The 25031-nt window shown below is 38.7% G+C and overlaps 2 protein-coding genes across 2 annotated transcripts; both read left to right on the forward strand.

The window, feature by feature from the left end:
• Window positions 1-3852: 3852 nt before the first annotated feature.
• nfkbil1 (nuclear factor of kappa light polypeptide gene enhancer in B-cells inhibitor-like 1) lies at window positions 3853-9554 on the forward strand. The gene is made up of 5 exons (XM_038293584.1): window positions 3853-4216; window positions 4312-4424; window positions 6868-6979; window positions 7052-7733; window positions 8299-9554. The coding sequence occupies exons 1-4, from the start codon at window positions 3943-3945 to the stop codon at window positions 7624-7626; spliced, it is 1074 nt and encodes a 357-aa protein (XP_038149512.1). The 5' UTR covers window positions 3853-3942; the 3' UTR covers window positions 7627-7733; window positions 8299-9554.
• A 756-nt stretch (window positions 9555-10310) lies between these two features.
• Window positions 10311-24069, forward strand: atp6v0a2a (ATPase H+ transporting V0 subunit a2a). Its single transcript, XM_038293759.1, has 20 exons — window positions 10311-11008; window positions 11636-11714; window positions 11890-11987; window positions 12690-12827; window positions 14961-15058; window positions 15523-15649; window positions 15735-15817; window positions 15904-15997; window positions 16071-16283; window positions 18242-18392; window positions 18502-18641; window positions 18725-18882; window positions 18978-19068; window positions 19154-19272; window positions 20322-20532; window positions 20611-20730; window positions 20807-20923; window positions 21164-21281; window positions 21368-21539; window positions 23134-24069. Exons 1-20 carry the CDS (start codon window positions 10898-10900, stop codon window positions 23234-23236), a joined length of 2541 nt encoding a protein of 846 aa, XP_038149687.1. The 5' UTR covers window positions 10311-10897; the 3' UTR covers window positions 23237-24069.
• The last annotated feature ends 962 nt before the right edge of the window (window positions 24070-25031 follow it).

Below are 25031 nucleotides of genomic sequence, written 5' to 3' on the forward strand. Positions count from 1 at the left end.
AGCACATTAATAGAGAGGCGAAGGGAAAGAAAAGATGTGGTCGAAAAAAGTGTACAAGCAAGAGAGATAACCGCACCCTGGAGAGGATTGTGAAACAAAACCCATTCAAAAATGTGGGGGAGATTCACAAAGAGTGGACTGCAGCTGGAGTGAGTGCTTCAAGAACCACCACACACAGACGTATGAAAGACATGGGTTTCTGCTGTCGCATTCCTTGTGTCAAGCCACTCTTGAACCACAGACAGCGTCAGAAGCGTCTTGCCTGGGCTAAAGAGAAACAGGACTGGACTGCTGGTGAGTGGTCCAAAGTCATGTTCTCTGATGAAAGTAAATTTTGCATTTCCTTTGGAAATCAAGGTCCCAGAGTCTGGAGGAAAAGAAGAGAGGCACTTCATCCACGTTGCTTGAAGTCCAGTGTAAAGTTTCCACAGTCAGTGATGGTTTGGGGTGCCATGTCATCTGCTGGTGTTGGTCCATTGTGTTTTCTGAGGTCCAGGGTCAACGCAGCCACATACCAGGAAGTTTTAGAGCACTTCATGCTTCCTGCAGCTGACCAACTTTTTGGAGATGCAGATTTCATTTTCCAACAGGACTTGGCACCTGCACACAGTGCCAAAGCTACCAGTACCTGGTTGAAGGACCATGGTATCCCTGTTCTTAATTGGCCAGCAAACTCTCCTGACCTTAACCCCATAGAAAATCTATGGGGTATTGTGAAGAAGAAGATGCAATACACCAGACCCAACAATTCAGAAGAGCTAAAAGCCACTATTAGAGCAACCTGGGCTATCATAACACCTGAGCAGTGCCACAGACTGATCGACTCCATGCCACGCCGCATTGCTGCAGTAATACAGGCCAAAGGAGGCCCAACTAAATACTGAGTGCTGTACATGCTCATACTTTTCATGTTCATACTTTTCAGTTGGCCAACATTTCTATAAATCCTTTGTTTTTATTGGTCTTCAGTAATATTCTAATTTTCTGATATGATGAATTTGAGATTTTCATTTGTTGTCATTTGTAATCATCAAAATTAAACAAAATAAACATCTGAAATATATGAGTTTGTATGTAATGTATGAATATAATATACAAGTTTCACTTTTTAAATGGAATTACTGAAATCAATCTACTTTTTCATGATATTCTAATTTTATGACCAGCACCTGTATACTGAGGGGTGGCCAAAAGTGAATAGGCACCAGAACCTCAGGGTCAATCTACACTGTTCCAACAGGAACAAGCACTACTTCCATATTTCTAAATAAAGACAAACTATAGTTCCCTACAGCCTTTTCTAACAAATAGATGCATATATTTAAACATCCATCTAGATAAAGGCTATATTGGATAAAACTCTTTCAGGTTTGAGTTCTGGAGCGAACATCTTTTCCATCGTCATTACTTACCTACTTTTATCAGTATCATTCTGCATTAAATTGATATTTACAAGTACTAATATCTACATAAATTGATCATTTAATAGGTTTTTATTAAAATCGTCATTTACAGTATCTATGATTTCAATCAAGACTCTTAGATGACTTGCAGAGACACATCATTTTCTCTTTACGGCATATAACACAAAATCTAGTTCTGAAAGAGCATAAATTCTGTACTAATCATCTCTAATGTTGGTATATTGATGTGCATAATTAACCAGAATGTTTTTGTTGTCAAGTAATTGTTAATTTATATAAAATTTAGTTGTTTTGAATATTCTACTTGAAGAAAAAAAAGGTAGGGGCTAAGGGTGGCCATGGCCACCCCTGGCCCCCCCATCTAGCTCCGCCCCCCCTTCAGCCCTAACCATTAAGCTGCCACTCTCTGCATAGGATCACTGGACTTCTCAGATAAAAGTGTTACTAGTGTCACCTGGATCGTAAGAAACTTAGAGGTAAGATTATCTGCACCTTTCAGATATGACCATGACTTTGCAGGGTAATATAATCTGCTCTGAACATGTTTTTTTTTTCCTACAGCTGAAGAATAGTGTCTTAGCGGGGATGAACATATGAACAGAAGTCTATGGTTGGTGAGACGTTTAGTTAGACCGTAAAAAAAAGATGCACCTGTTTAATAGAGCCTGTCTGTTATACAGGTGCTGGTCATAAAATTAGAATATCATGAAAAAGTAGATTGATTTCAGTAATTCCATTTAAAAAGTGAAACTTGTATATTATATTCATACATTACATACAAACTCATATATTTCAGATGTTTATTTTGTTTAATTTTGATGATTACAAATGACAACAAATGAAAATCTCAAATTCATCATATCAGAAAATTAGAATATTGTGAAAAGGTTCAAAATTGATGGCCCCTGGTGCCACACTCTAATCAGCTAATTAACTCAAACCACCTGCAAAAGCCTTTAAATGGTCTTTCAGTCTAGTTCTATAGGCTACACAATCATGGGGAAGACTGCTGACTTGACAGTTGTCCAAAAGACGACCATCGACACCTTGCACAAGGAGGGCAAGACACAAAAGGTCATCGCTAAAGAGGCTGGCTGTTCACAGAGCTCAGTGTCCAAGCACATTAATAGAGAGGCGAAGGGAAGGAAAAGATGTGGTCGAAAAAAGTGTACAAGCAAGAGAGATAACCGCACCCTGGAGAGGATTGTGAAACAAAACCCATTCAAAAATGTGGGGGAGATTCACAAAGAGTGGACTGCAGCTGGAGTGAGTGCTTCAAGAACCACCACACACAGACGTATGAAAGACATGGGTTTCTGCTGTCGCATTCCTTGTGTCAAGCCACTCTTGAACCACAGACAGCGTCAGAAGCGTCTTGCCTGGGCTAAAGAGAAACAGGACTGGACTGCTGGTGAGTGGTCCAAAGTCATGTTCTCTGATGAAAGTAAATTTTGCATTTCCTTTGGAAATCAAGGTCCCAGAGTCTGGAGGAAAAGAAGAGAGGCACTTCATCCACGTTGCTTGAAGTCCAGTGTAAAGTTTCCACAGTCAGTGATGGTTTGGGGTGCCATGTCATCTGCTGGTGTTGGTCCATTGTGTTTTCTGAGGTCCAGGGTCAACGCAGCCACATACCAGGAAGTTTTAGAGCACTTCATGCTTCCTGCAGCTGACCAACTTTTTGGAGATGCAGATTTCATTTTCCAACAGGACTTGGCACCTGCACACAGTGCCAAAGCTACCAGTACCTGGTTGAAGGACCATGGTATCCCTGTTCTTAATTGGCCAGCAAACTCTCCTGACCTTAACCCCATAGAAAATCTATGGGGTATTGTGAAGAAGAAGATGCAATACACCAGACCCAACAATTCAGAAGAGCTAAAAGCCACTATTAGAGCAACCTGGGCTATCATAACACCTGAGCAGTGCCACAGACTGATCGACTCCATGCCACGCCGCATTGCTGCAGTAATACAGGCCAAAGGAGGCCCAACTAAATACTGAGTGCTGTACATGCTCATACTTTTCATGTTCATACTTTTCAGTTGGCCAACATTTCTATAAATCCTTTGTTTTTATTGGTCTTCAGTAATATTCTAATTTTCTGATATGATGAATTTGAGATTTTCATTTTTTATCATTTGTAATCATCAAAATTAAACAAAATAAACATCTGAAATATATGAGTTTGTATGTAATGTATGAATATAATATACAAGTTTCACTTTTTAAATGGAATTACTGAAATCAATCTACTTTTTCATGATATTCTAATTTTATGACCAGCACCTGTAAAACAAGATAGTATGGTTTGGGTTTATCACGTAATGAGATCAACAGTGACACCTAGTGGTGACGTGGATAAAATAGATTATCTGCGGAACTTTGATGTAAGGGATGCTAAAAACGTCGGACTCATTTAGCGGACGGAACAGGAAACAGAGGCTTAACTTGTATCACTCTCATAATATTGTCGAAATATACTTGTAGATGTAAGCATTTTCGTGTGTTTGTGGGTAGAATGGTGTCCCACAGACAGGAACGGGTGTGGAGGTATGTGGAGGAAGGCAATCTTCTAAAGCTAAAGTCGTTTCTCCGAAAGCACCGGGATTTGGACGTCAACTTCTCCAAGGGGAAGAGGCTGAGGAGCCCACTGCAGCTGGCCTGCTCGCTGGAAGACGACGCTGTGCTGCGGCTGCTGCTCAAACACGGGGCCGATATTCTTCAGAGAGACCGAAAAGGAGACACAGCCCTTCACATCGCTGCCAATAGGGCGCTAAAACACGGGAAAAGGGGTAAGGGACTGGAGGCCTTACCCGGATAGGCTATTTCTCGCTGCTGGTTTATGTTTGCTTTCAGTTCAACTTGTATTTGTGCTGTTCTTTCATAGTATATGATGATGTCGTTGTGCCTCTTAAGAAAAAATGTCCAGAAGCTTTAAATGCACCAAATAGAGCTGGAGTAACACCACAAGATCTGCTGAACTGGATGAAAAATCCACAGGTAAACAACATTACACACCAAACACCCATCTAATATAAACCTTATCCTTAATTACTAACGTTTGCTAAAGAATTTCAACAGCAACAGTCTACAACCAGCTTTCTGAATCAAAACATGTCTTTTGGACTCTTTATGCAGGGAGTCTGTCCTGGTGTTATGATGGGGCTGCTTAGAACCAAGAGTTCTACTCTGTTTGTTGCTTTATATCCCTACTGAGTCTGTGTCTGATTTTTATTTTGTTTATTTTTACTAAATATAACAGATTAAGACCCTTGATCAAACAGAAACAAACCTCTAACCAAAAAACTTTTCAGATACATGATTAAATATCTTTACAGCTGTGTACTGGTAAGTTATAGAAAATTAATTTAAGTCTATTGGATTTAAATCAGGTATAAAATACTCCCCAGGTGGATATGAATTGCTGCTTGACTAAAGCTTGATACAAAAATTCTACATAGCCAAGGGGATAAAAGAAGTTCTGATGTCATTGGTCCTATGCAAAAATATGCATGCTCTTTTTATGCTTGACGTGAGCATCAGGGCGCATATCGTTTAAAGAGAAAAGCAGCATTTTTCACTTAATTTATACAAATTTTATAAGCACTACACACTAGATGCTGTTTATTAATTACTGAAGCATGACTGGCTCTGATGAATGAGGAATTAGGACTTCTTTTTTTCGAATTTGAAAAGGTTTGCCAGCGAATGAAGCAGTATGTAAATACTTGCCTATTTAGCCAAATATAGTCTAAAAATGTCTGTTATACGTGGATTTATCCCATATTTTCTTTTGAAGATATAGAATTGTGCTAAGGTGAACAGAGAGGTAACACCCGTTTTTATCTTTTATATGCTCTCCCATGTACATGTAAATACAATAAATTATTTGCCGTCCCATGAAGCAAAATTATACATTCAGGGGACGGCAAATTTTTTGTATTTACATGTGCACGGGAACTAGAAGAGGAACTGACACTGAGCATTTAAAATATTCATTTCACTATAAAAATCGTACATCCGGGCTGTTGTTACTCTGTTTAGCCCATTTCAGCCTGAAACAGTCAGATTATTCGCAATCAATTGATTATTAAAATATTTGTCAACAAATTTAGTAATCGATTAAACATTAACTGAAGTATAGAGACTAAAACATGCTTTTAGCTGACAGAGCAACCCATTTAGGGCAGGAATTAGATCAAAATTGTAAAAAAAAATATATATATATATATATATATATATATATATATATATATATATATATATATATATATATATATATATATATTAAGATTTTGCATTTAAAATAAAAAAGATGTTTTCATCTGTCGATATTCTTCAGAATATCTCTCTTTCATCTGGTTTAATTTCATTGGAGAAAGAGTAGAGTTACGTATGCGGATAATTTAAAAGCACAGCATAGACCGTGCAGGTCAGACGGAGCGGCAGCAGCAGCAGCTGCCAGGCAACAAAGCTGCAAGAGGAAAAGAAGTGACTGTTGCAACAATGCTGTATTGTAAATTATAAACATGTTATTCACATCGAATTATTGGTAGGGACAAATAGGTCAGTGCACAATTTTGATAGAGACACGTCCCTATGGTCCCTATGCAAACCTACACCCATGCTGTTTTCTCTGCAGTGAGTACAAAAGCGATTTGTGCACCAAGATGGAGGCCAACTATTTGCATTATATGAAAATGCAACAAAATGCAGTTACAAAAGTGGTATATACTCCCACTTCTCGTTTTTATATTAATTGATGACTACAAAATTTTAGATAACCAATTACTTAGATAGCTTTTGTTGTCATTCTGTATACACAGAGTGTATACCAAACGAAGTTTTGCTTTGTACTGCTTTCAGACCATTTCTATTTCATAAGGTGCAGCAGTGATCAAATGTAGAGTGTGGGAGAAAAGACATAGTGCAAAAAATTTATTTTTATTATTTAATGTGGTTTCTTTTTCTTTTTCCCAGAAAACCAACTGAGAAATTCTTTTGCTACTAATCATTTGTTAAATGGACCAGTGGAATACAAATTAACCTGCTTTGGTTTCTATAAAGGGATGATTGTGTGCATTTATATACCGTATTAGTTTTATACAGCACCAGAGTGTTAAAGGGTGTAATTAAGGGAGCAGTTGACTTGCAAAACAAAACAAAGCATTATTGGGTCGAAAAGAAAAGAAAATATTGATTGACTTCCGTTTTTTGGGTTGGGTGAAAGATTAGAGTTTCTTTTTATGAGTCTGTCACACATCCCCTGAAAAAGAACTATAAGTTTTTGGGAAATTACATTTTATTAAGCTGTGGTGCTTTATTATGATGCTGCTGATTGGGACATGACTTCATGAACTTTAAACATCATGTTTCAGTCCTATGAGCTGGTTTTACTGCTTGCTTTACAACATTTACATCTATTTTCCTTTTGTTTTTTCAGGCTGCGGAAAACATGAGTCGTCCACCCAAAGCAGACCCAGAGAAGGAGTGGCTGGAGAAGCTGTTTGGTGAATGCGAGGATGAATTCTTTGAAACCTTTGGAGCATATGATGGTAAGTCTAAATTTCTAAATTCAAGTCGGGATCTTTCCTGGTTTTTTAAATCCTGCTGCTTTTTCTTGGCAGCTGATGATTATCTACCTGTTGACGAAGAAGAGGAAGACTTTGGGGATTGGGTAGATCGCATCAGAAGAGAATATTTTCATAAGAAACACGTTGAAGCTCAAAGACTGGCAGCGTCATCTAGGAAAAAAGAAAAATGTAGACAAAAAGAGGAAAGCAATAAAGAGCTGTTTGAAAGGTTGCAGAGAGAACACGAGGAGTACCTGGCTCGAGCGGCGCGCAAAGAGGAAGAGACTCGCCGGGGAAAGAAACGGCATTACGATGAGCGATGTGCTGACATGTTCAGCTCGGCTGCCTCCACATCGGGCAGCTCAAAGCTCAGCTATGGTGACATCCCCTGGCCAGCTCCGAGGGGCACGGTCCAGGAGATGTTGGATGTAATGCTGCACGGTGTGGACCGGAAGGATGAGGCGGCATTTCGTAAAGCCCTCCGGAAGCAGCAGGCACTGTGGCATCCTGATAAGTTTGCTCAGCGCTGTGAAGCTCGGCTGGAAGAGAAGGACAAGCAGCGGATTCTGGACACAGTGACGGCTCTGTCACAGGAACTCAACAGCCTGGCTCAGACTCTCAAGGCTTAGAGATGAACACTAATCACATGTTTTAACAAACTCAGCACTAGTATCCTATTGAATTGGCAACAAAGTCCTTGCACTGTAAAGTCCAAACTCCTAAAGACATCATTGGTGCAAACTATTAGCCTGACGTAGTCCTACTCAATTCTAGTCAGAATATGAGTCTGATACTGCTCCATAGAGCTGTGATTATGGGGCGTGTTTCGAACGAACCAGGAAAAAAAATGCCTCTGCACTCAATTGGATAGACCTACAACCAATAAGAGCAACGGAGTGCGTGACGTATGTTAAGCGAGGCATAGTTGTTGTCAACAAAAATCAAAGCGTGCAGTTGCACGCCTAGAATAAGAAGATGAGACTTGATCGCGTTTCTCTGTTCCTCTTTTAAAATTAAGTTGCTGTCGATATCTTCTAGAACAGACCTAATAGCAGAATCTACTCACCCAAACTCTCTAGCGGCAGCCATTATTGTTGTCACCCTAGCGCGCTTTGGTCACGTGGTTGATTACGTTACTCTTGATCATCTGTCCATCATCGTGTAAAGTCCGCCCTGACAATTTGATTGGATCGCCTGACAGTGGGCGATAATACTCGCGCTACTATGGAGCAGAGCCAGACCGAACTTCCCCGAACTCAAACCTTGTGGGCGGGGCTAAGTTCTGACTGGCACCCAGGCTAGCAAACTATGGGAGTTCTTGAACAAAATAATAAAATACTTATACAGAAGTTACAAGTGAATAATTTTTTTTTTTTTCAGCCTTAAATTGTGCTTCTGAAAAGTTTTTATTTTTGGGTGCAATTATAATGCACCATAGAACTTGAATTTTAAGAACAAGAATTTGGTGCATCAGTTTGCATTTAAGACATTTTGTTGTCTTTAATCCACACAGGTTCAAAATCCAAACTTCAACATCTACAACCCTTTTTATAAGCTGTTGATGTACTAGGAATATTCAAAGGTGACATGAACAAGCTTCTCAAATAGTTCTGGAATGAAATCTGACTACCCTCTAAAAAACCTCTACTACTTGTAGAGGTTTTTTAGAGATACAAATTTCTTGATATTGATCCAACTTGTTAATGTAGTGCAAACATTTTAACAAAGTTAAAATCAGGACTTATGGAATATAATTCACAAAGCCCCAATCTTTAGGGTGTTTTTTTTATTTTTGCTAATTTTGTATAGAAAACATTTTATTTTTGCACTTTTCCTAAAAAAAAGAATTTTGTCTAGACACTATTTGTATCAGACTTAATTTGAAATTACAATAAAGATAAGTCTGAAGAAGACCCACTTAAGCAGATTTCTATCAACATGTACATGGTTAACCTCATCTTGGCAAAGAGGACATTTGAAGGAATGCAGCTCAGGCCATCACAAAAAGCTGCACCAGCTGTCAACTTTGGTGGTAGAATCATGCTAAGGGGCTGTTTGGCTGCCAGTGGAACTGGTGCCTTGCACAAAGCTGTAATGAGGACATAACCTACAAATTCTGAGTAGGTAATTGAAACTTTTATTTATTTTTTATGGCACTAGTGGCATGTTTTTCTGACAGTAGGCTGACACGAAAAGTGGTAGGAGAGGGGTGGAGGATCATGCGTCAAAGAACCACAGCCCGGATTCAAATCCGGGTCGAGGACTAAGGCCTACGTACATGTGTCATGCGCACTAACCACTGCTCCACCTGCACGCCCCAGGTAATTGAAACTTGCACATAGTTTGCTTTTTCATAAGAACTGTGACCTCAGACATGCATCCAAAATGATTTTTGAATAGATCAAATGGTTAATACTGGGTTTCATGATTGACCCAATTGGTTGTAATATCCCATCATAGCAAAAAGTTATTATAATTAACACCCCAGAATAGAGAAAATATCAATATTAATGATCTCTGTTTTAATTGTGTTTTAATAATAAAGCTTATCAAGCCACTTGTCCATCATCATCATGATTTGGTTTTTTTTCAACGTATTGGAAACTTTTCAAACAGGTACCCACATACATGCATTATCTTTAAGTTAAATAATCACATTTGTATTAATCTGAAATATTAAAACAGATTTTCCTGAATTAGAGTGAGTTTTTAGGGATGTTTTGTTCAACATTTCTTGCACACGTGAAAAAAAGCTCTTCAATTTTTTATTGAGTCATGCCAAAAATGCAGCTTAATATTATATGGTATTATATAGTTTATAAACCATCTAGTAAGGTTGATAAATTTAGTCTTTTTGTAGCTTTTATCAAGGAGCGATAGTCTGCCCCAGTTTACAGCGATGCAACTGCATAAGAAAATGCGTAGGTTGCCAGGTTTGTAAGTTAAATCCCCATTTAATGACAACTGCCTTGAATCCAACAAATGACAAAAATCGATTTCTCTAGAAAATAAAACAATGAAAGTGTAAACGAAAATGATAGAACCAATGTTTTGAATATGCAAAAGCACTAGTTTGGTTGCCCTTTTGTTTGAGATTTGGATTTAAAGTAGTTTTGATGTAAATTCAATTTACAAACGGAGTCGCTAAATTACAATTTAAAGCAGTTATTGGGTTTAGAGAAGTTGTGATCAAATAATTTATTTCGGCAGTGACCTAATTAGTTAAATAATAGGATCTAGCTAGCACCGCGGTGCTCTAAATCACAGGAAAGCTTTCTCTCTTTCTTTGAGAGGCAACGAACAGGACCTGGCAACCCAGAGACGCAATCTATGTCAATTGGAGCGAATAAAGGCCGCAGCCCATTTCTGACCGGAGCTTCTTTATTGTTTAAAATGCAAGGCTGAATTTAGCTTGTCTACGAAGAGCGTTAATGATTGAATAGTATATTTATTTATTTTTTAGCAGTTTTTGTGCTGATGTTTCTTCGTAGGCGTTGCTTGGTTACCGTTTTTCCTCGCTGTAGCTGCAGGTGTATGAGGTGAAGAGGGTTCAGGATGACGCCTTTCTCTTTCATCACTCAACTCGAAAATAAGACGCTTTAGAAAGGTTTGCCGCTTTGTCTGTCGGACGCTATTTTTAAGATACTAATTTTAGAGAGGTGTAAACAAACCGGAGCCCGCCGCAATGACGATAGGTCCGTTTCCACAGCAGTCGCCATTATTAATAGACAATAATTAATTAGTGAGAGTTAATTGTTTGCAGGGGAAAGGTTTGGTTGGTCTGTAATGTGCTGCTTTAGGTTGTAGCAGACAGCTCCGTGTTCAGAATCAGTCGGTCACTGGGAGATTAGCGGCGGTGGGGACCAGGCTGGCTGTCTGTCTGTGGCAGATTTAATAAAGATGGTGTTTCGGAGCGAGGAGATGTGCTTGGCGCAACTGTTTCTGCAGTCCGGCTCTGAATATGACTGCATCAGTGAGCTGGGAGAGATGGGGCTGGTCGAGTTCAGAGATGTAAGTAAATACAACTGCCACGAGATGCCCACACATCCATCCATCCATCCACCTATCCATCCATCCACCCATCCATCCACCCACCCATTCATCCACCTATCCATCCATCCATCCATCCACCTATCCATCTACCCAACCATCCGTCCGTCCATCCATAAAAAGTATATAATTTAGTTTAATGTTTTCAAGTTTTGGAAAGTATGAAAAAAAAAATTAGAAAAAAGTATGTATTTTCAGACTTTCTGCTATGTCTGAAAGTTGTGTCCATCTATTTATACACCCTGTCAAATCATGTATTTTATTCATTTGTGGAAACCATCTTTTCCTACCAACTATTCATCCATTTATCCATTGTTTAGCTGTCTGTGCATCCACCCTCCTTCATTCCATCTGGTTCTATTTTATCTATCTTTATACATTCTTAAACATCCACATTGTTATTGTTTCTTCTGTTATATATCCATTCTGATTTTTTCTTGGCTCTGATAAACTAGCTTTTTAACCCTAATCTTTATATTCTCTTATCAGACACTAATCCTTAAACCCCTGTGGCGCCACATAATTGTATTTCCACATGTATGCTGTACTGACACCTCGCCTGAATAATGATGCTCCTCTGATTTTTAGCTCAACCCCAGTGTCAGCTCATTCCAGCGGCGCTTTGTCAGCGAAATCAAGAGATGCGAGGAGATGGAGAGAATCCTTGGTAAGCCTGTGTGCCACCAGGGATGCAGAAACAGCCTGAGCATTACATCCTTAACAAATAATCATCTGTTTAGTAAGCAGTGAATCGCTGGCTGATTGTGTTGTTCTGTGTGATAGTCTCTGACTGGATGTGATGCCTTATTCCTTCCTAAATGCTATTTTGATGAACCATGCAGGCTTCCTTTTGAGGGAGATCCAGAAAGCTAAAATCGCTGTTCCACAAGAGGACGAGAGCCCGCTTGCTCCTCCGCCCAGACAGGTCTTGGAGATCATGGCAAGTCTGCAGAAGTGCTTGTTTTTATCTTGACACTTTTTTATATCAGATGTTAATTTGACTGCTGGGATTCAGATTTCTGTGGCATCAGCCTCAGATTAAAATGAAACCATTCAGTCTTGCCTGACACTTCACCTAAATATAGCAAGGGCATTCTTATTTTCAGTAACAGGAAGTGTTTTTTTTGTACTCAATGGCAGCTGAGGATATTTTTCTGCATTTTTTTTCCTTTTAAAAATGACATTAGTTTTCAGGAGTAAAATTTAGCTACTCCTAAAGCATTTGTTTTTGATGATTTATGTGGAAATCTTAAAATTATACTGCACTTTTAATGCAGCAACATAGGTGAGAAAACAAAGGCACATGTTAAGAAATAATGAGTTATTTACCAATACCTTTAGCACCTTTACAGTCATCCGGCATAACCTGCTTCTGTCAACACATCAATAGATGGTCATTGTGAAAGAACTGTCTGCAGAAATCTCCATCGTTTGGTCGTAGCTTTTTTTTTTTTTATTGATATCAGATATATCATTTTAACCTGACTAAAGATGTGGGGATTTAAAGTTTACACACTGCTTTAAGGTCCTGGAGGTTTTTGCTCTTTAATTAACGTAGTCCTTGTCCCGTTTGATACGATCATGTTATTCTGTTGCTGAATGTTTTGTTGAGCTTGGCCCTCTCTCTCTCACTGACGTCCAGGAGCAGCTTCAGAGGCTTGAAATGGAGCTCAGCGAGGTGGCAAAGAACAAAGAGAAGCTTCAGAGGAACCTCCTGGAGCTCACAGAATACACACATATGCTGAAGATCACCCGGACCTTCATACACAGCCGCTCCAGAGTGAGTGTTTTTCCAGTTGGAGCACTTGTTTCTCCTTTCCTGACTTAAGATGACTCTGACATTAACTGGGATTGGTGCTGGCTTTACTTAACTATTGCTATTTTTCTTTATAGTGCGTCTTTCACAGATAAAAATCACTAAGTCCTTTACATGAATAAAAGGGATAATGTCTAAATAGTATGTCTCGAGTTGGTGGACTGCAAAGTGGGTGAAAGGGATTTTCAGAGTCGCAGCCTGAAAAGCTCGATCTCTACGGGTCTTAAAATAGGTCCGGGGAACCACCAGCAGCATCTGGTTAGATGATCTAAGAGGCCGGGAAGAAGACAAGGGCGCCAAAAAGTCTGCAAAATGTTTTCAGGGCCCTGTCCATGGAGTGCCCTAAATGTCAAAACAAAAAAATCTTAAACTAAGATGAACAAGTAAGCAGCACAATCAGAAAATACCTGAGCTTATGTGGTCTCTGTTTTTAGCTGCAGTTTAAAACATCGCCACCACATTCCACACAGTCTGAAAATGATCCAGGCATACATTGTTTAAACAAATAAAATGTCTGTTGCAGTCCAAGCATTGTAAATTAGAAGCACGTATAATCATTTCTCGTCCTGTTTGATACGAAACATCTTAAATCTTTATTAGACATTTATAACAAGAGACGGAGGACTGTCAAAGAAAACCCCCAAATTTGTTGACATCTTCTTTTACAGAAGCTGATAAAATGGTCACATGCTGACTGATGACTGCACTGCGAGCAATGATCAGGGTTTCCATCAGACTTTTAGCTAGGAATATTTCATAGGCTGTACACCTTGGTGTTTCACATCTTTAGGCTTTGCGAGGCGTAGGACGCTGTGGGGTATCCTCACCCTGAAAACGTTGACATTTTGAGGTGGAATGCAGCTAACTTTATGTCTTTGTTACAAAACTACTTTTGTCCTAATTATGGGAAGGAAGTATGTGTGCTTGAATAAGGGTTTAAATTTCATAAGGAAGACATGAGATAATTTTATGTACAATATTATGTTTCAAAGATTAATTCTAATGATCTGAAAGTGTAATGCTACGTTCAAACTGTGATTTTAGCAGCAGAAAAGCTTCTGCTGCTTCGTTTTTAATGCTGGTACACATTAAGCTCATACGCGCCCAAGAGCATCTTTTTTGCTCCTGAATCACGTCCAGTAAAGTGTGTACAGATACATCTGATTCTTCTGCTGCTCGTGCTCATTGGCAGAGAGCAGCTTTGCTATATTCGCTGTGGTAATAATATATTGATAATAATATATTCTTGCTTAAATGTATTTTTAAGCGAGAAATTCCACCCCAAAGCATCGCCTGTGCAGTCAGTTCATTAAGATTATGAACCTGCCTTAAAATATTAGTTTGCTGTCGGAGCCTCACAGACCTCCACATAACGACGTTGCTGCTGTTTGTGGCAGCTGGAAGTAGATGTTAGCTTTTCAGGTATGTGATACAAACTACAAGCACCAGAATGATAAAAGCAAACATATTTTGCTGACAGGTTTCGACATTTTAAGTTAATTTAAGTGTTTATAAACAGTTTCAGTGGAGTGGTCATATCGCTCTGCATGAGCAGCGCTGTCTGTATCCCTGTCAGAAATCCGTTTCTCTGATTGGTTGATGTGGCGCGTTGAGTAGCAGAAGTTACATTTTTCCAACTCCAGCATCTGCTGCTTACAAAATGTTGAACATGTCAGCGAAGTTTCCAGGGATAATAAAGTTTTTTTTTATTTTCTTTTTTAGTAAAGGCCGTACAATGTACAGCTGTAAACATTACTAGCTAAAAGCCTGAGTGGGAGCAATGATCAGGGTTTGCATCTTCTTGTTGATATGCAGATTTTTCTCATTGAGCTACAGTTGGATTTCCGATAATAATTGGCTCAATTCATGCAGCAACTATATGTAAATGAGGCATTTCATAGAAGCAGAACAACTTAATGTCATCAGCATACATGTAGCCAGACACATTTTTAAGTATTAAGTTTTCAGCCAAAGGATAAAGATAAAAACAGAATTTATTAGTTAAACTCTAATCATTGTGAAAGGCAGTGAATATTTAGAAACGGGAGAAAAATGCACCAACTTTCTAATGTCAGCATCTGCTTTCTTTAACTCTAGCATGAGGCCCTTGGTCCCCAGTATGAAGAGTTCCCCACTATGGAGACAGATGCAGTCGCTGGAGGCACTGGCATGCAGAGACTTGGAGCCAAGCTTGGGTGAGCTGTAGCATCAATTGTTAACTTCAGAGCAAATGACAGGATGGTAGGTAGCTCTAACTGTAAATAGACTCCTTCGTAAAATACCAGTTTCACATCTATGTGATAAACAACATTTTTTTTTACAATATACAAAACGTAATATTTGTTTATTATTCATTTTCACAATATTTCTGTTCTGTTTTTATTGCTGATAAATTACTTAAGCTGTCGCCTTAGGAAGGCAGACTCAGCAGTTAACGTCCAATGACTATTTTCAGGCTAATTTTGACTTCTTGCCTGTCATTGTGAAGCAACAAGTAGGGGAGGGGCAATGTTTCGATAGTAGTTGTTTAATTAAGTGGGAGAAAACTCGTCTCTGTGTTTCTCTGGAAACTCAATAAAGCTCAGTAATGTAACTGACCCATGACTAGCCACAGCAGCAGAGGCCATAGCAGTCCTGATCTGATCTCTCTTGGGTTCAGGTTTATTTCAGGACTCATCCAGCGGGTGAAGGTGGAGGCCTTTGAGCGTATGCTGTGGAGAGTTTGCAAAGGCTACACGATTTTAAGTTACGCAGAACTGGACGAGAGCCTCGCTGATCTGGAAACCGTGAGATATTTTTTTAGAAAAGCTCCTTACTGCACAGTATGTCTGCTTTGCTGGTCATTGCTTTGAGTGAATTGTGTGATTTCAGGGGGGAATAAGCAAAAATGTTGTGTTTCTCATCTCCTTTTGGGGAGATCAGATTGGACACAAAGTTAAAAAAATCTGTGACTGGTAGGTAAGCTTTTCTTGTCTTATTTCTTACCTTTTAACTGCCCACGCAGGTTCTTGCGATCAGCATCTGTCCTTTTTGCTCCTAGTTACCACTGCCACTTATATCCACATCCTGAGAATGACGAGGAACGTGCAGATGTGTTGGACAGCTTAAGAACACGGATCCAGGATCTCAACAACGTAGGAGTTGTCTCTAGAGTGCGCAGTAACAATTTGCAAACTCTTTGGCTGCGATTGCTGTTGTCACCTGCAGGTGCTTCATCGCACTGATGACTATTTGAGGCAAGTCCTGCAGAAGGCAGCAGAGTCAGCTTACACCTGGGTTATGCAGGTGAAGAAGATGAAAGCCATCTATCACATCCTCAACCTGTGCAGCTTTGATGTCACCAACAAGTGTCTGATCGCAGAGGTATGGTGTCCCGTCAGTGACCTGGCAAACCTGAGAGGGGCGCTAGAAAAGGGTTCGGTAAGTCGCTTTAGGAAATCTAATAATCTGGTTCTATCAATGGCTTGTTTTAAAACAGATTGAAGATGTTGATGTGTTTCCTAGATATAAATGTGCTGTGGGTTTCATGAATAAAAGCATTTTTTTTTTTGTTGGAAGCGACACACACTCCATGGCTGGAACAATTCATCAGATTAATCATGTGTAATCTGTTATTTAAATAACTATCAGCTGATTTGATTATCATATGATCATTTGAGTGAACAGACTCTACATGTAATTTGCAAAAAATCCACTCAGTGATGCAGTTAGGCCAAAACTATATAAATCATGTGTACCATTTACGTTTAAGATGAAAGAACATATTATTTTCTGTTAGTATGCTCTCAAGTTACGTGTTCTTTAATTCGTTTTATCATTTTACAATGGATTTCAAATGTGCAATAAATGTTCAAACACATTTTTACTAAGACATGTCCATTTACTAAAAGCTTCTCTGTTTAGATACATTTATTTAAAAAAATTCAAGATTAATCTTATTAAAATAATGGACAGCTGCAGCCCTAATGTGTAATAAAGTAAAATACACCTAAAATTGTAAAATAAAGTGATCTTGCCATCTAATTATGTCCAAAGCTGTTAGTTGATTTCGTGTTGTGATGCATGCAGTGTCAAAAAATGTTGTCAGCACAGCATGTGTTTACACATGTGTTTACTCCTTTGAACAGGAAGAATCACCAAATGGTGTTACTGGTACCAAAATAACTTAAAGGACTTGCTTGTTTTTTACTTTTGCTTCATTTTAGCAATATATAATTTATCTTCTGTCAGAACTAGAGGTTCTTTGAATGTTTAAAAGAGGTTCGATAGTAAGACATTAAATATGCATTTATGTAAATGCATGTTTTCACAATGGAAACGGTTTGAACAGTTTGTAGCTTTTCTTCAGTAGCTTTATTTTATTGCTTTATCTAACTTGGCGACACATTGGAGAGCTTTTTACTGGAGATAAAACTAGAAGAAAAGAGAAGACATGAGTGTCTTTAAAAGTTAACCTACCATGAACAACTAAGTCGTTGAATCCTGTTTTTGTTTAAGCTGCGCAGTGTTTTCTGCTGTTAATGAATGCCACATCTGTTTGGTGAAGGTTATTATTTGACCCTCACAGGAACTGTATGTCTTCTTTCACATGGAAGAAGCTGGAAGCAGAGATGCTTTATTCCGGTTTTCTTTGACCTTTGGACCTGTTTTTTCTAATTTTATGTGATTATAAAAGTGTTGATTTCTAAGAACTAGAAACAGGCAACAAGAATGTTCTACAGGTTCTTTGATAGAGGTAGCCTTTTGAAATCAACAGAAAATTGGTTAATTAGAGAGCTATCTCCATTCATTGTGACTCATCGTTTATTGCAAGCCTTTTTCAAGTTTGTATTATACTAAAAAAAAGTACATGAAACTACATTCTGTCCCTTGAAGCATTTATGGACCAAAAATTATGGAATTTTTGTGGCTTAGAAGTATTTAATGGTCTTTGGCTGACTCAGGTGCACTTAGTTAAAGATTGATCATCTACAGTGTTTTTAGTATTAAGTATATAACTCTTTAGAGTCATCTTGACTTGTTGCTGCCAAAATATTGCTTTTATTTTTTAAATATTGGTGCCTTTGGTTCTTTGATATCTTAGTGGTAGTCATCTCTTAGTAACCAAGTTCCTAAAATCTATTTTAGGTTAAAAAAAAATAAATTGGAGGTGGGGTGATGGGGGGCATTTCTGCCTAATTAGAGCAGCCATATCCATTTAGATAAAATGTTCCATCATAAACACAACAGGAACTTCTAAATCAGATCAACTCTGCAGGTGTGGAGTTTCTCAGACAGCCTGCCAGATGGGGTTTCCTTGGTTTCTATTATTTACCAGCAGGGCTGCATGTCTTCACCAACTCCCTCACTGTTTCCCATTCATCTATTTTTCTGATCAGAGAAAAGGCGATGCCACTGTACCTTCATTTGTAAACCGCATCCCGAGCAGCGATACCCCACCAACACTTTTAAGATCCAACAAGTTCACTGCTGGGTTTCAGAGCATTGTGGAGGCTTATGGGGTGGGGGACTATCGCGAGGTAAGCCCAGGTAAGCCATTGTTTTACTGAGGAATAGTGACGTTTACCATGGTCCCTCCTGCCCCTTCCATTAAAAAACTCAAAACAACCTCACTTTGTCTTTTGGTTGCTTTTGGCAGCTCCTTACACCATCGTCACATTTCCGTTCCTGTTTGCCGTGATGTTCGGAGACTTTGGCCACGGGTTGATAATGAGCCTCTTCGCCCTGTGGATGGTGCTGACAGAGAAAAATCAAAAGAAGAAGCGTTCTAGTAATGAGGTGAACATGAATCCTCATTTTGATCCAGAGTGAAGTTTAATTATTGCCATTTTCTTCATTTAAAACCTCCCTTTTGATCCCAGATATGGATGATGTTCTTCCATGGGCGATACATCATCCTCATGATGGGGCTCTTCTCCATCTACACCGGACTCATTTACAATGACTGTTTCTCCAAGTCTGTAAATATATTTGGGTCCGGATGGAGCGTTAAGGCCATGTTCACCGATCAGCAGTGGACGTAAGTGTGACATTGAACTTTTTCACAAAAGACAATGAACAGTTGATTTAGTATTTAACCAGAACCATCACATTTTCCCTTTTTTGTCATTTTAGAAACAAAACAATCCAAACAAACGCTTTGCTCACATTAGACCCTAATGTCAGCGGTGTATTCAGTGGACCGTACCCATTTGGCATTGATCCTGTGAGTAAATACACTCTAAAGGCTGTAGTCAGCACAGAAAGCAGCTTGTCTTGTTAACTTAGGTGCTTTATTATTGTTCAATCAGATATGGAACCTGGCAGTGAATCGACTGTCCTTCCTCAACTCCTACAAGATGAAGATGTCAGTCATCATCGGCGTCATTCACATGAGCTTTGGCGTGGTGCTGAGTGTCTTCAACCACTTGTAAGAGTCTTTAAATCTCAATTTTACACACAGAAAGAGAACAATTTGTTCGTGAATCCTTAGCCATTCAAGGCGTTAATGTCGGTTATTCTGGGTTACGGTCTCTATGGTTAGTGGGAAACAAGATAAGATGTTGTGCAAAAAACATTGAACAGAATAAAAACAATCATTGAGCTGAACTTTCACCAAGTTAATCAAGGCTTGTTGGTACGACACAACGCTCACCTGCATGCATGAATTCGCCATACATGCTTTTGTGGCATGTTATCATTACCACTGCTGTCGTGGAGTTATTATTCTGAAACCTTACTGTTTACATTTTTTTTCATAGAGATTTGGTTTCATAATAAAACCAAGATAAGACTATCACTGTTGGGAAGCCATGTTTAACTCAAGGTTTAGCTCAATGTGATGTGGCAATAGAGTCTTGGCCAGAGTGTGGCCTATTAAGAAGTCTGCAGAAAAAAATGTTTTAAAATGACCTCATTCTGATTTTAAAGTGTTTTTAGCTCAGACTAGACTTGAACAAAACATGGAGATTAAACAATGTATGTTTAATCTCCATGTTTTTGACAAATAAATGCAAAAGGTGTCTTGGTGTCTATTTTACTCTGGCACCCCTATATAAAATGCAGACAATTAATCGGCATAAGTCAGTAAATTTGTATACGGAGAGCAACTGTCTCATTTTCATTCATTAGTGCAAATGCAGCTGTTCTTCAAAAGCCCTAGAGGTTTGTTAGTTATAATTGGTAAGCAAACACCTTCATGAGAAGCAAGGAACACACCGGAACATATCATAACACCTTGTTGTGTGGTAGCATAAACCCCAGAGAGATTATTATACAGGAGAATATTTGCATCTCTCTGCTACAATTCAGTACAACATATGGTCTGCAAAATATGGATACTTTGACCCCCCCTACTTCTTATTTATTGTTCTGGAACATGTCTTTAAATTGATTTTTGTAGCCCTTTGTCATTCCAATCAATACTCCAATAATTAAACACGTTTTATTTATTTCAGTATCTTCTCCGTTGCTTTTCAGGCATTTCCGACAAAAGTTCAGCGTTTATTTGCTGTTTCTTCCTGAGCTGCTCTTTCTGCTCTGTCTCTTTGGCTACCTGGTCTTCATGATTCTTTACAAGTGGTTGGCCTTCAGTGCACGGAACTCCAGCCAGGCTCCCAGCATCCTCATTCACTTCATCAACATGTTCGTCATGCAGGGGAAGGATATAACTCCTCTGTACCTGGGACAGGTATGTGCCGAAATCATTTCCTCATCAAGTGATCCTTCAGTAAAACTTAACCTTGATCTTTTTGGTCTTGTTTCACAGACCGGGCTTCAAATATTCCTCCTTCTGATTGCTGTGATGTCCGTTCCAGTATTGCTCCTGGGAAAACCTCTTTACTTGTACTGGCAGCACCGTGGAGGCAAAGGCCTGCGAAGACGCAGAGTAAGTCGTATCACAGCCTCTGGACTCTTCTAATTCCCCGCACAGGGCTCAATTGTACCTTTTTGGCTCACCACAGGGTTATGAGAGGGTGAGGCGTGTAAGTGAGGATGATGGTTCTATAACATCCATTCATGAGGAGGATGAAGAGGAAGGATTTGACGAACTAACCAACAGAGAAGCGCCTCCTAAGCAGGTCAGAGAACAGTGACCCTTTTCTTTGTGTCTGTTTTTTTTCACCCACTCTTAACAATTTGATGCTGTTTGCACATTAGGAGGGAGAAAGAGCAGCTGCAGAACAAGAAGCAGTTGATTGAAATTTGATATCATGTGAACTTTGAATTGGATGTAAAACACTGAGAACACAAGACTTGGATAACCCTAATCAGATTTCTATTATAAGAATTGGGTTAATATCTAATGTGCTGTTTTGTAGTTTGACTTTGCAGATGTGCTGCTGCATCAGGCCATCCACACCATAGAGTACTGCCTGGGCTGCATTTCAAACACTGCGTCTTATCTCCGTCTCTGGGCGCTCAGCTTGGCTCACGCCCGTAAGTGAAACCAAGGAAATAAAGTCACCTGTTTTCTTCTGCCGACTCTTTCTTTGTCTCCATTTTAAATGATTTTTTTCCCACAGAGCTGTCAGAGGTGCTGTGGTCCATGGTGATGCGCCTAGGCTTCAGGATCACCACTAAAGTCGGGGTGGTGTTTCTGGTGCCTGTGTTTGGCCTTTTCGCCACGCTCACTGTTTCCATCCTGCTGGTCATGGAGGGTTTATCAGCGTTCCTCCATGCATTACGTCTTCACTGGTGAGTCTGGACAGCTTAATCACAAAGTAGCATTTATAGAATACTGCTGTAAAACGTGCAAGACGCATAAAGCTGAATAAGAATGCACCAAGAAATCGACAGGCAAGCAGAATCAGCTCGTATTTGGTTGAAAGGTCAAAAATTAAATCTGTCGCTGAATGCATCCCATTTAAACATTAAAAGGTCTACTACACGACTCTGTGGCATTGTATTTGAATATTTTTTTTATAAATCAAATTTGGGATTCTAGAATGCCCTGGAAATTACCAGTAGCGAATTAAACTGTGCTCTTCAATTAATTTTGGTTTATTTATACAACGCCATTTTACAACACATGTCATCTGAAGGCACTTTCAGTCAATTTAATCAGATCATACAGTCAGATTGGTTTAAAGTTTTCTATCTAAGAAAACAAGCTGATTGCATCAAGTTATTGGCTTGACCACAGTCCCTCATAGACAGTGGAGAGAAAAACACCCTTTTAACAGGAAGAAACGTCTAGCAGAACAAGGCTCAGTGTGAGAGTGCAAGCAGTCTGCAGAGGCGGACTGGATGAGCGTGAAAAAAGTGTTAATATGTTTTTTGAATTATAGAATTCAGTCCCTATTTTCTATCCAACCATCTATTTACCTGCCATCCATTTATCTGTCCCCATCCTTCTGTTTGTAAGGTTTTTATAGTTTTCATACTTAAAGCTGTCTTTAAGAGACTGTCATTTAATGTCTCAAAAAACATAAGAGAGAAATGTTGTAATTGTACATCAGTGCTTTAAGGCAATGATTCCCAACTGGGGGTACACGTACCCCTAGTGGTCCATGAGTGCATTGCAAGGGTAACATGAAAACATTTTATTTCTTAGGTAGTAAAATAAAATAGGGCTGAATCAGTTTTCCTTTGAAGGGCCCGATTGAAAAATTAAACGTTTATCAATCAAAAAGTATGCTTTTCTTATGTTTGAGAAAAACAAAACCAAGCAGAAGAACAGACTAGATGTAGAGAGCAGCATGGTATCAACTGTTTCAAACTGAGCTATTGGAGCTCATCAAATTAGTTCAGGTGTCTTTATGAAAACAAAGTAAAACTTATTAAGTCAGTCTGTCTATAACTTTTGTTCTGTATTTTGTTTCCAATTATTCAATTTTAAATGTGATTATAAGGGAGTTAACCAGAGGAGCAACTGTTTTATAAATACAGGTTTATAATATGATTTTATTTTGTATTTTTTGCGATTCCATACCAACCTCCAGGCTACATACTTATGTAGTTTTTTTTTTTTTCTTATTTGAGATGGAAAGAACACAATGACTTAGAATTAAATGCTCATGTTAGAAGATTTAGTAAAGTAGTTGTTTTTTTTATAATCAGTTATTGTAAGTTCCACTTTAGGACGATTATCAATTGACTATGAGGGGTACACATGGTAAGATAAAATGCCCAAAGGGGTACACGGCTCAAAAAAGGTTGGGAAACACTGCTTTAAAGGACAATCTAGGGAAAAGATTATGTTTTTCTCTTTTGTGTTCAGTAACTTTCTTATGAACTTTTATTCAGCCCTCATTAAAGTATTATTGGTTGCTTTTCTGTTTGATCCCAGGGTTGAGTTTCAGAACAAGTTCTACCACGGCACCGGCGTAAAATTCCTGCCCTTCGACTTTGCCCAGCTGCCGTCAGTTTTTGAGCAGGATGGTTTGCTTTAACCCCCCTAAAGCGGTGGATGTGAGATTAAGCAGACTCTACAACTGTGAAGGTTTTGTGCGCGCTGGAACGATTAAACCTGTGACGACAACAACAAACCCTCAAGACTCTGAACTGAAACTAATTCCTGTAGCAAAGTTTCTCAACTTGATGGGTTTTTAAAAGCTATCGGCTTGTGCTGACTGCCTTACTACTGTACCCAGCACACCTCTGAAGAGACAGAGGTACAAACATTGTTGCTTTTGTTTATCATGTCACTTATTGGATGAGTTACTTCTCAGCACATTCTGTCACCAGCTGAGGGATTTTTAAAATGTAATTTATTTGCATTGTATGGTGTAAGATGGGTTTGTATGCTTGCTCAAGTCAAAACCACAAGCAGTGCCATAGAGATTTAGTAAAGGGATGCCATTTTATCTTCTCCGTGTAATCAAGCTAAAGCTGCAGGCATCCAAAAATCAAAGACACAATAAAACATTTCAACCCTTTACTGATATTTCTTTACCATAAAGCACTTTGCAGAAATGATTGTACAATGTAAAGTTCTCACTACTGACTGTGATGATGCCAAATGAAAATAGTCACCTGTTGCTTTCTGCGTATTTACTTATTAACTAATTTATTTAATCTTATGCTCCCTTTGGTATTAATAAAACAAAGCATTAACATGATCCAAAAAAGCTACAAAAAAAAGTTAGGTATTTCTTTAATTATACAGCTGATTGCATTTGTTAATGATAATTCATGATATTTATCTATCTTACTGTCTGTACAAGAGTAATATTTTAACATTTTAATGTGTCAAATAAAAGTTTTGACGGACGCAAATGAAAAACATATTTTGATGTTATTGATCATAAATATAGCCCGGTCCTTATCTCTTTAATACCAGATGGTCACCTGGCCAGGTACACCTTAAGCAGGATGGCTGGCCATCGCAGTCTAGCAACAGCACTACCCCAGAGAGTCGCCTATTCACAGGCCATTTGGAATCAGTGAAGGTCCATGAATTCAGTTCTCTCCCATCATGCTTCAGAGTCCCCATAAGATGCTTTTCAATATATCAAAACCTTTATTTTTGCACCTAACTCAGCTGGAGTTTTTGTACATTAAATGTTCTAGATGAACAGGATGTAATTTACTTTTCAGAAGTTGAACATGTGCAAAGGAAGCAGTTTTTGATAGACTTCAGTACTAGATTTAAGCTTGACAGTTTGCCAATCCATGCCTTATATGTCTACAGCTGGCAACAGAAGTAAAGGACCAAGATGAAACACTTCTAGGCTAATAACCCTCTACATTTTATTGCTTACTCTTCCTTCGTTTAGAGTGAAAATTTCATCTTCCTTGTTTTAAAGTAATTATTAGTTCTGTGAATTGATTATAAAACAGAATAGTTGACTTTAAAAATCAGTAAGTTTGTGGTAAACAGAGTTTAAAGGTTATTTCTGTTGACATTTGGCTTGATTTAAAATGGGAAAACAGTGACCTCTAGTGGTTATATTGCTGCAGTTCAATTCAAAGTCAGATTAATCATTAGATTAATTTATGGATTTCAATTTAGTTATCATAAATTTTACTTAATAATCAAATAACATGGATGCTGGGTCATTCATAAGATAATATGCAATCTAAAAAAACCTAGAATATGTATATTACCAATCATACAGGCCTTAGCTTATAGTTCTATTGTCTTTCCATTCCTTTCATTGGAAAGTGGTGATTTTTTAAAAATCAGTCCATGTAGCACATGAACTGATTGTCCTTTAAAGGACTGAGTTCAGTCCTTTGTACAGT

The sequence above is a fragment of the Cyprinodon tularosa genome, unplaced genomic scaffold, assembly GCF_016077235.1.
Source record: "Cyprinodon tularosa strain WSP-4 unplaced genomic scaffold, ASM1607723v1 ctg33, whole genome shotgun sequence".
Classification (NCBI taxonomy): domain Eukaryota; kingdom Metazoa; phylum Chordata; class Actinopteri; order Cyprinodontiformes; family Cyprinodontidae; genus Cyprinodon; species Cyprinodon tularosa.

What these genes read in the sequence shown, in the direction of transcription:
- nfkbil1 (XM_038293584.1), top strand. Translation starts at nt 3,943, where the DNA reads ATGGTGTCCCACAGACAGGAACGGGTGTGGAGGTATGTGGAGGAAGGC. An exon ending in GCTAAAACACGGGAAAAGGG is followed by an intron (nt 4,217 to 4,311) that starts GTAAGGGACTGG and finishes GTTCTTTCATAG; the next exon opens with TATATGATGATGTCGTTGTG. An exon ending in AACCTTTGGAGCATATGATG is followed by an intron (nt 6,980 to 7,051) that starts GTAAGTCTAAAT and finishes TTTTCTTGGCAG; the next exon opens with CTGATGATTATCTACCTGTT.
- atp6v0a2a (XM_038293759.1), top strand. Translation starts at nt 10,898, where the DNA reads ATGGTGTTTCGGAGCGAGGAGATGTGCTTGGCGCAACTGTTTCTGCAG. An exon ending in TCATACACAGCCGCTCCAGA is followed by an intron (nt 12,828 to 14,960) that starts GTGAGTGTTTTT and finishes CTTTAACTCTAG; the next exon opens with CATGAGGCCCTTGGTCCCCA. An exon ending in CTGAGTGTCTTCAACCACTT is followed by an intron (nt 19,273 to 20,321) that starts GTAAGAGTCTTT and finishes GTTGCTTTTCAG; the next exon opens with GCATTTCCGACAAAAGTTCA.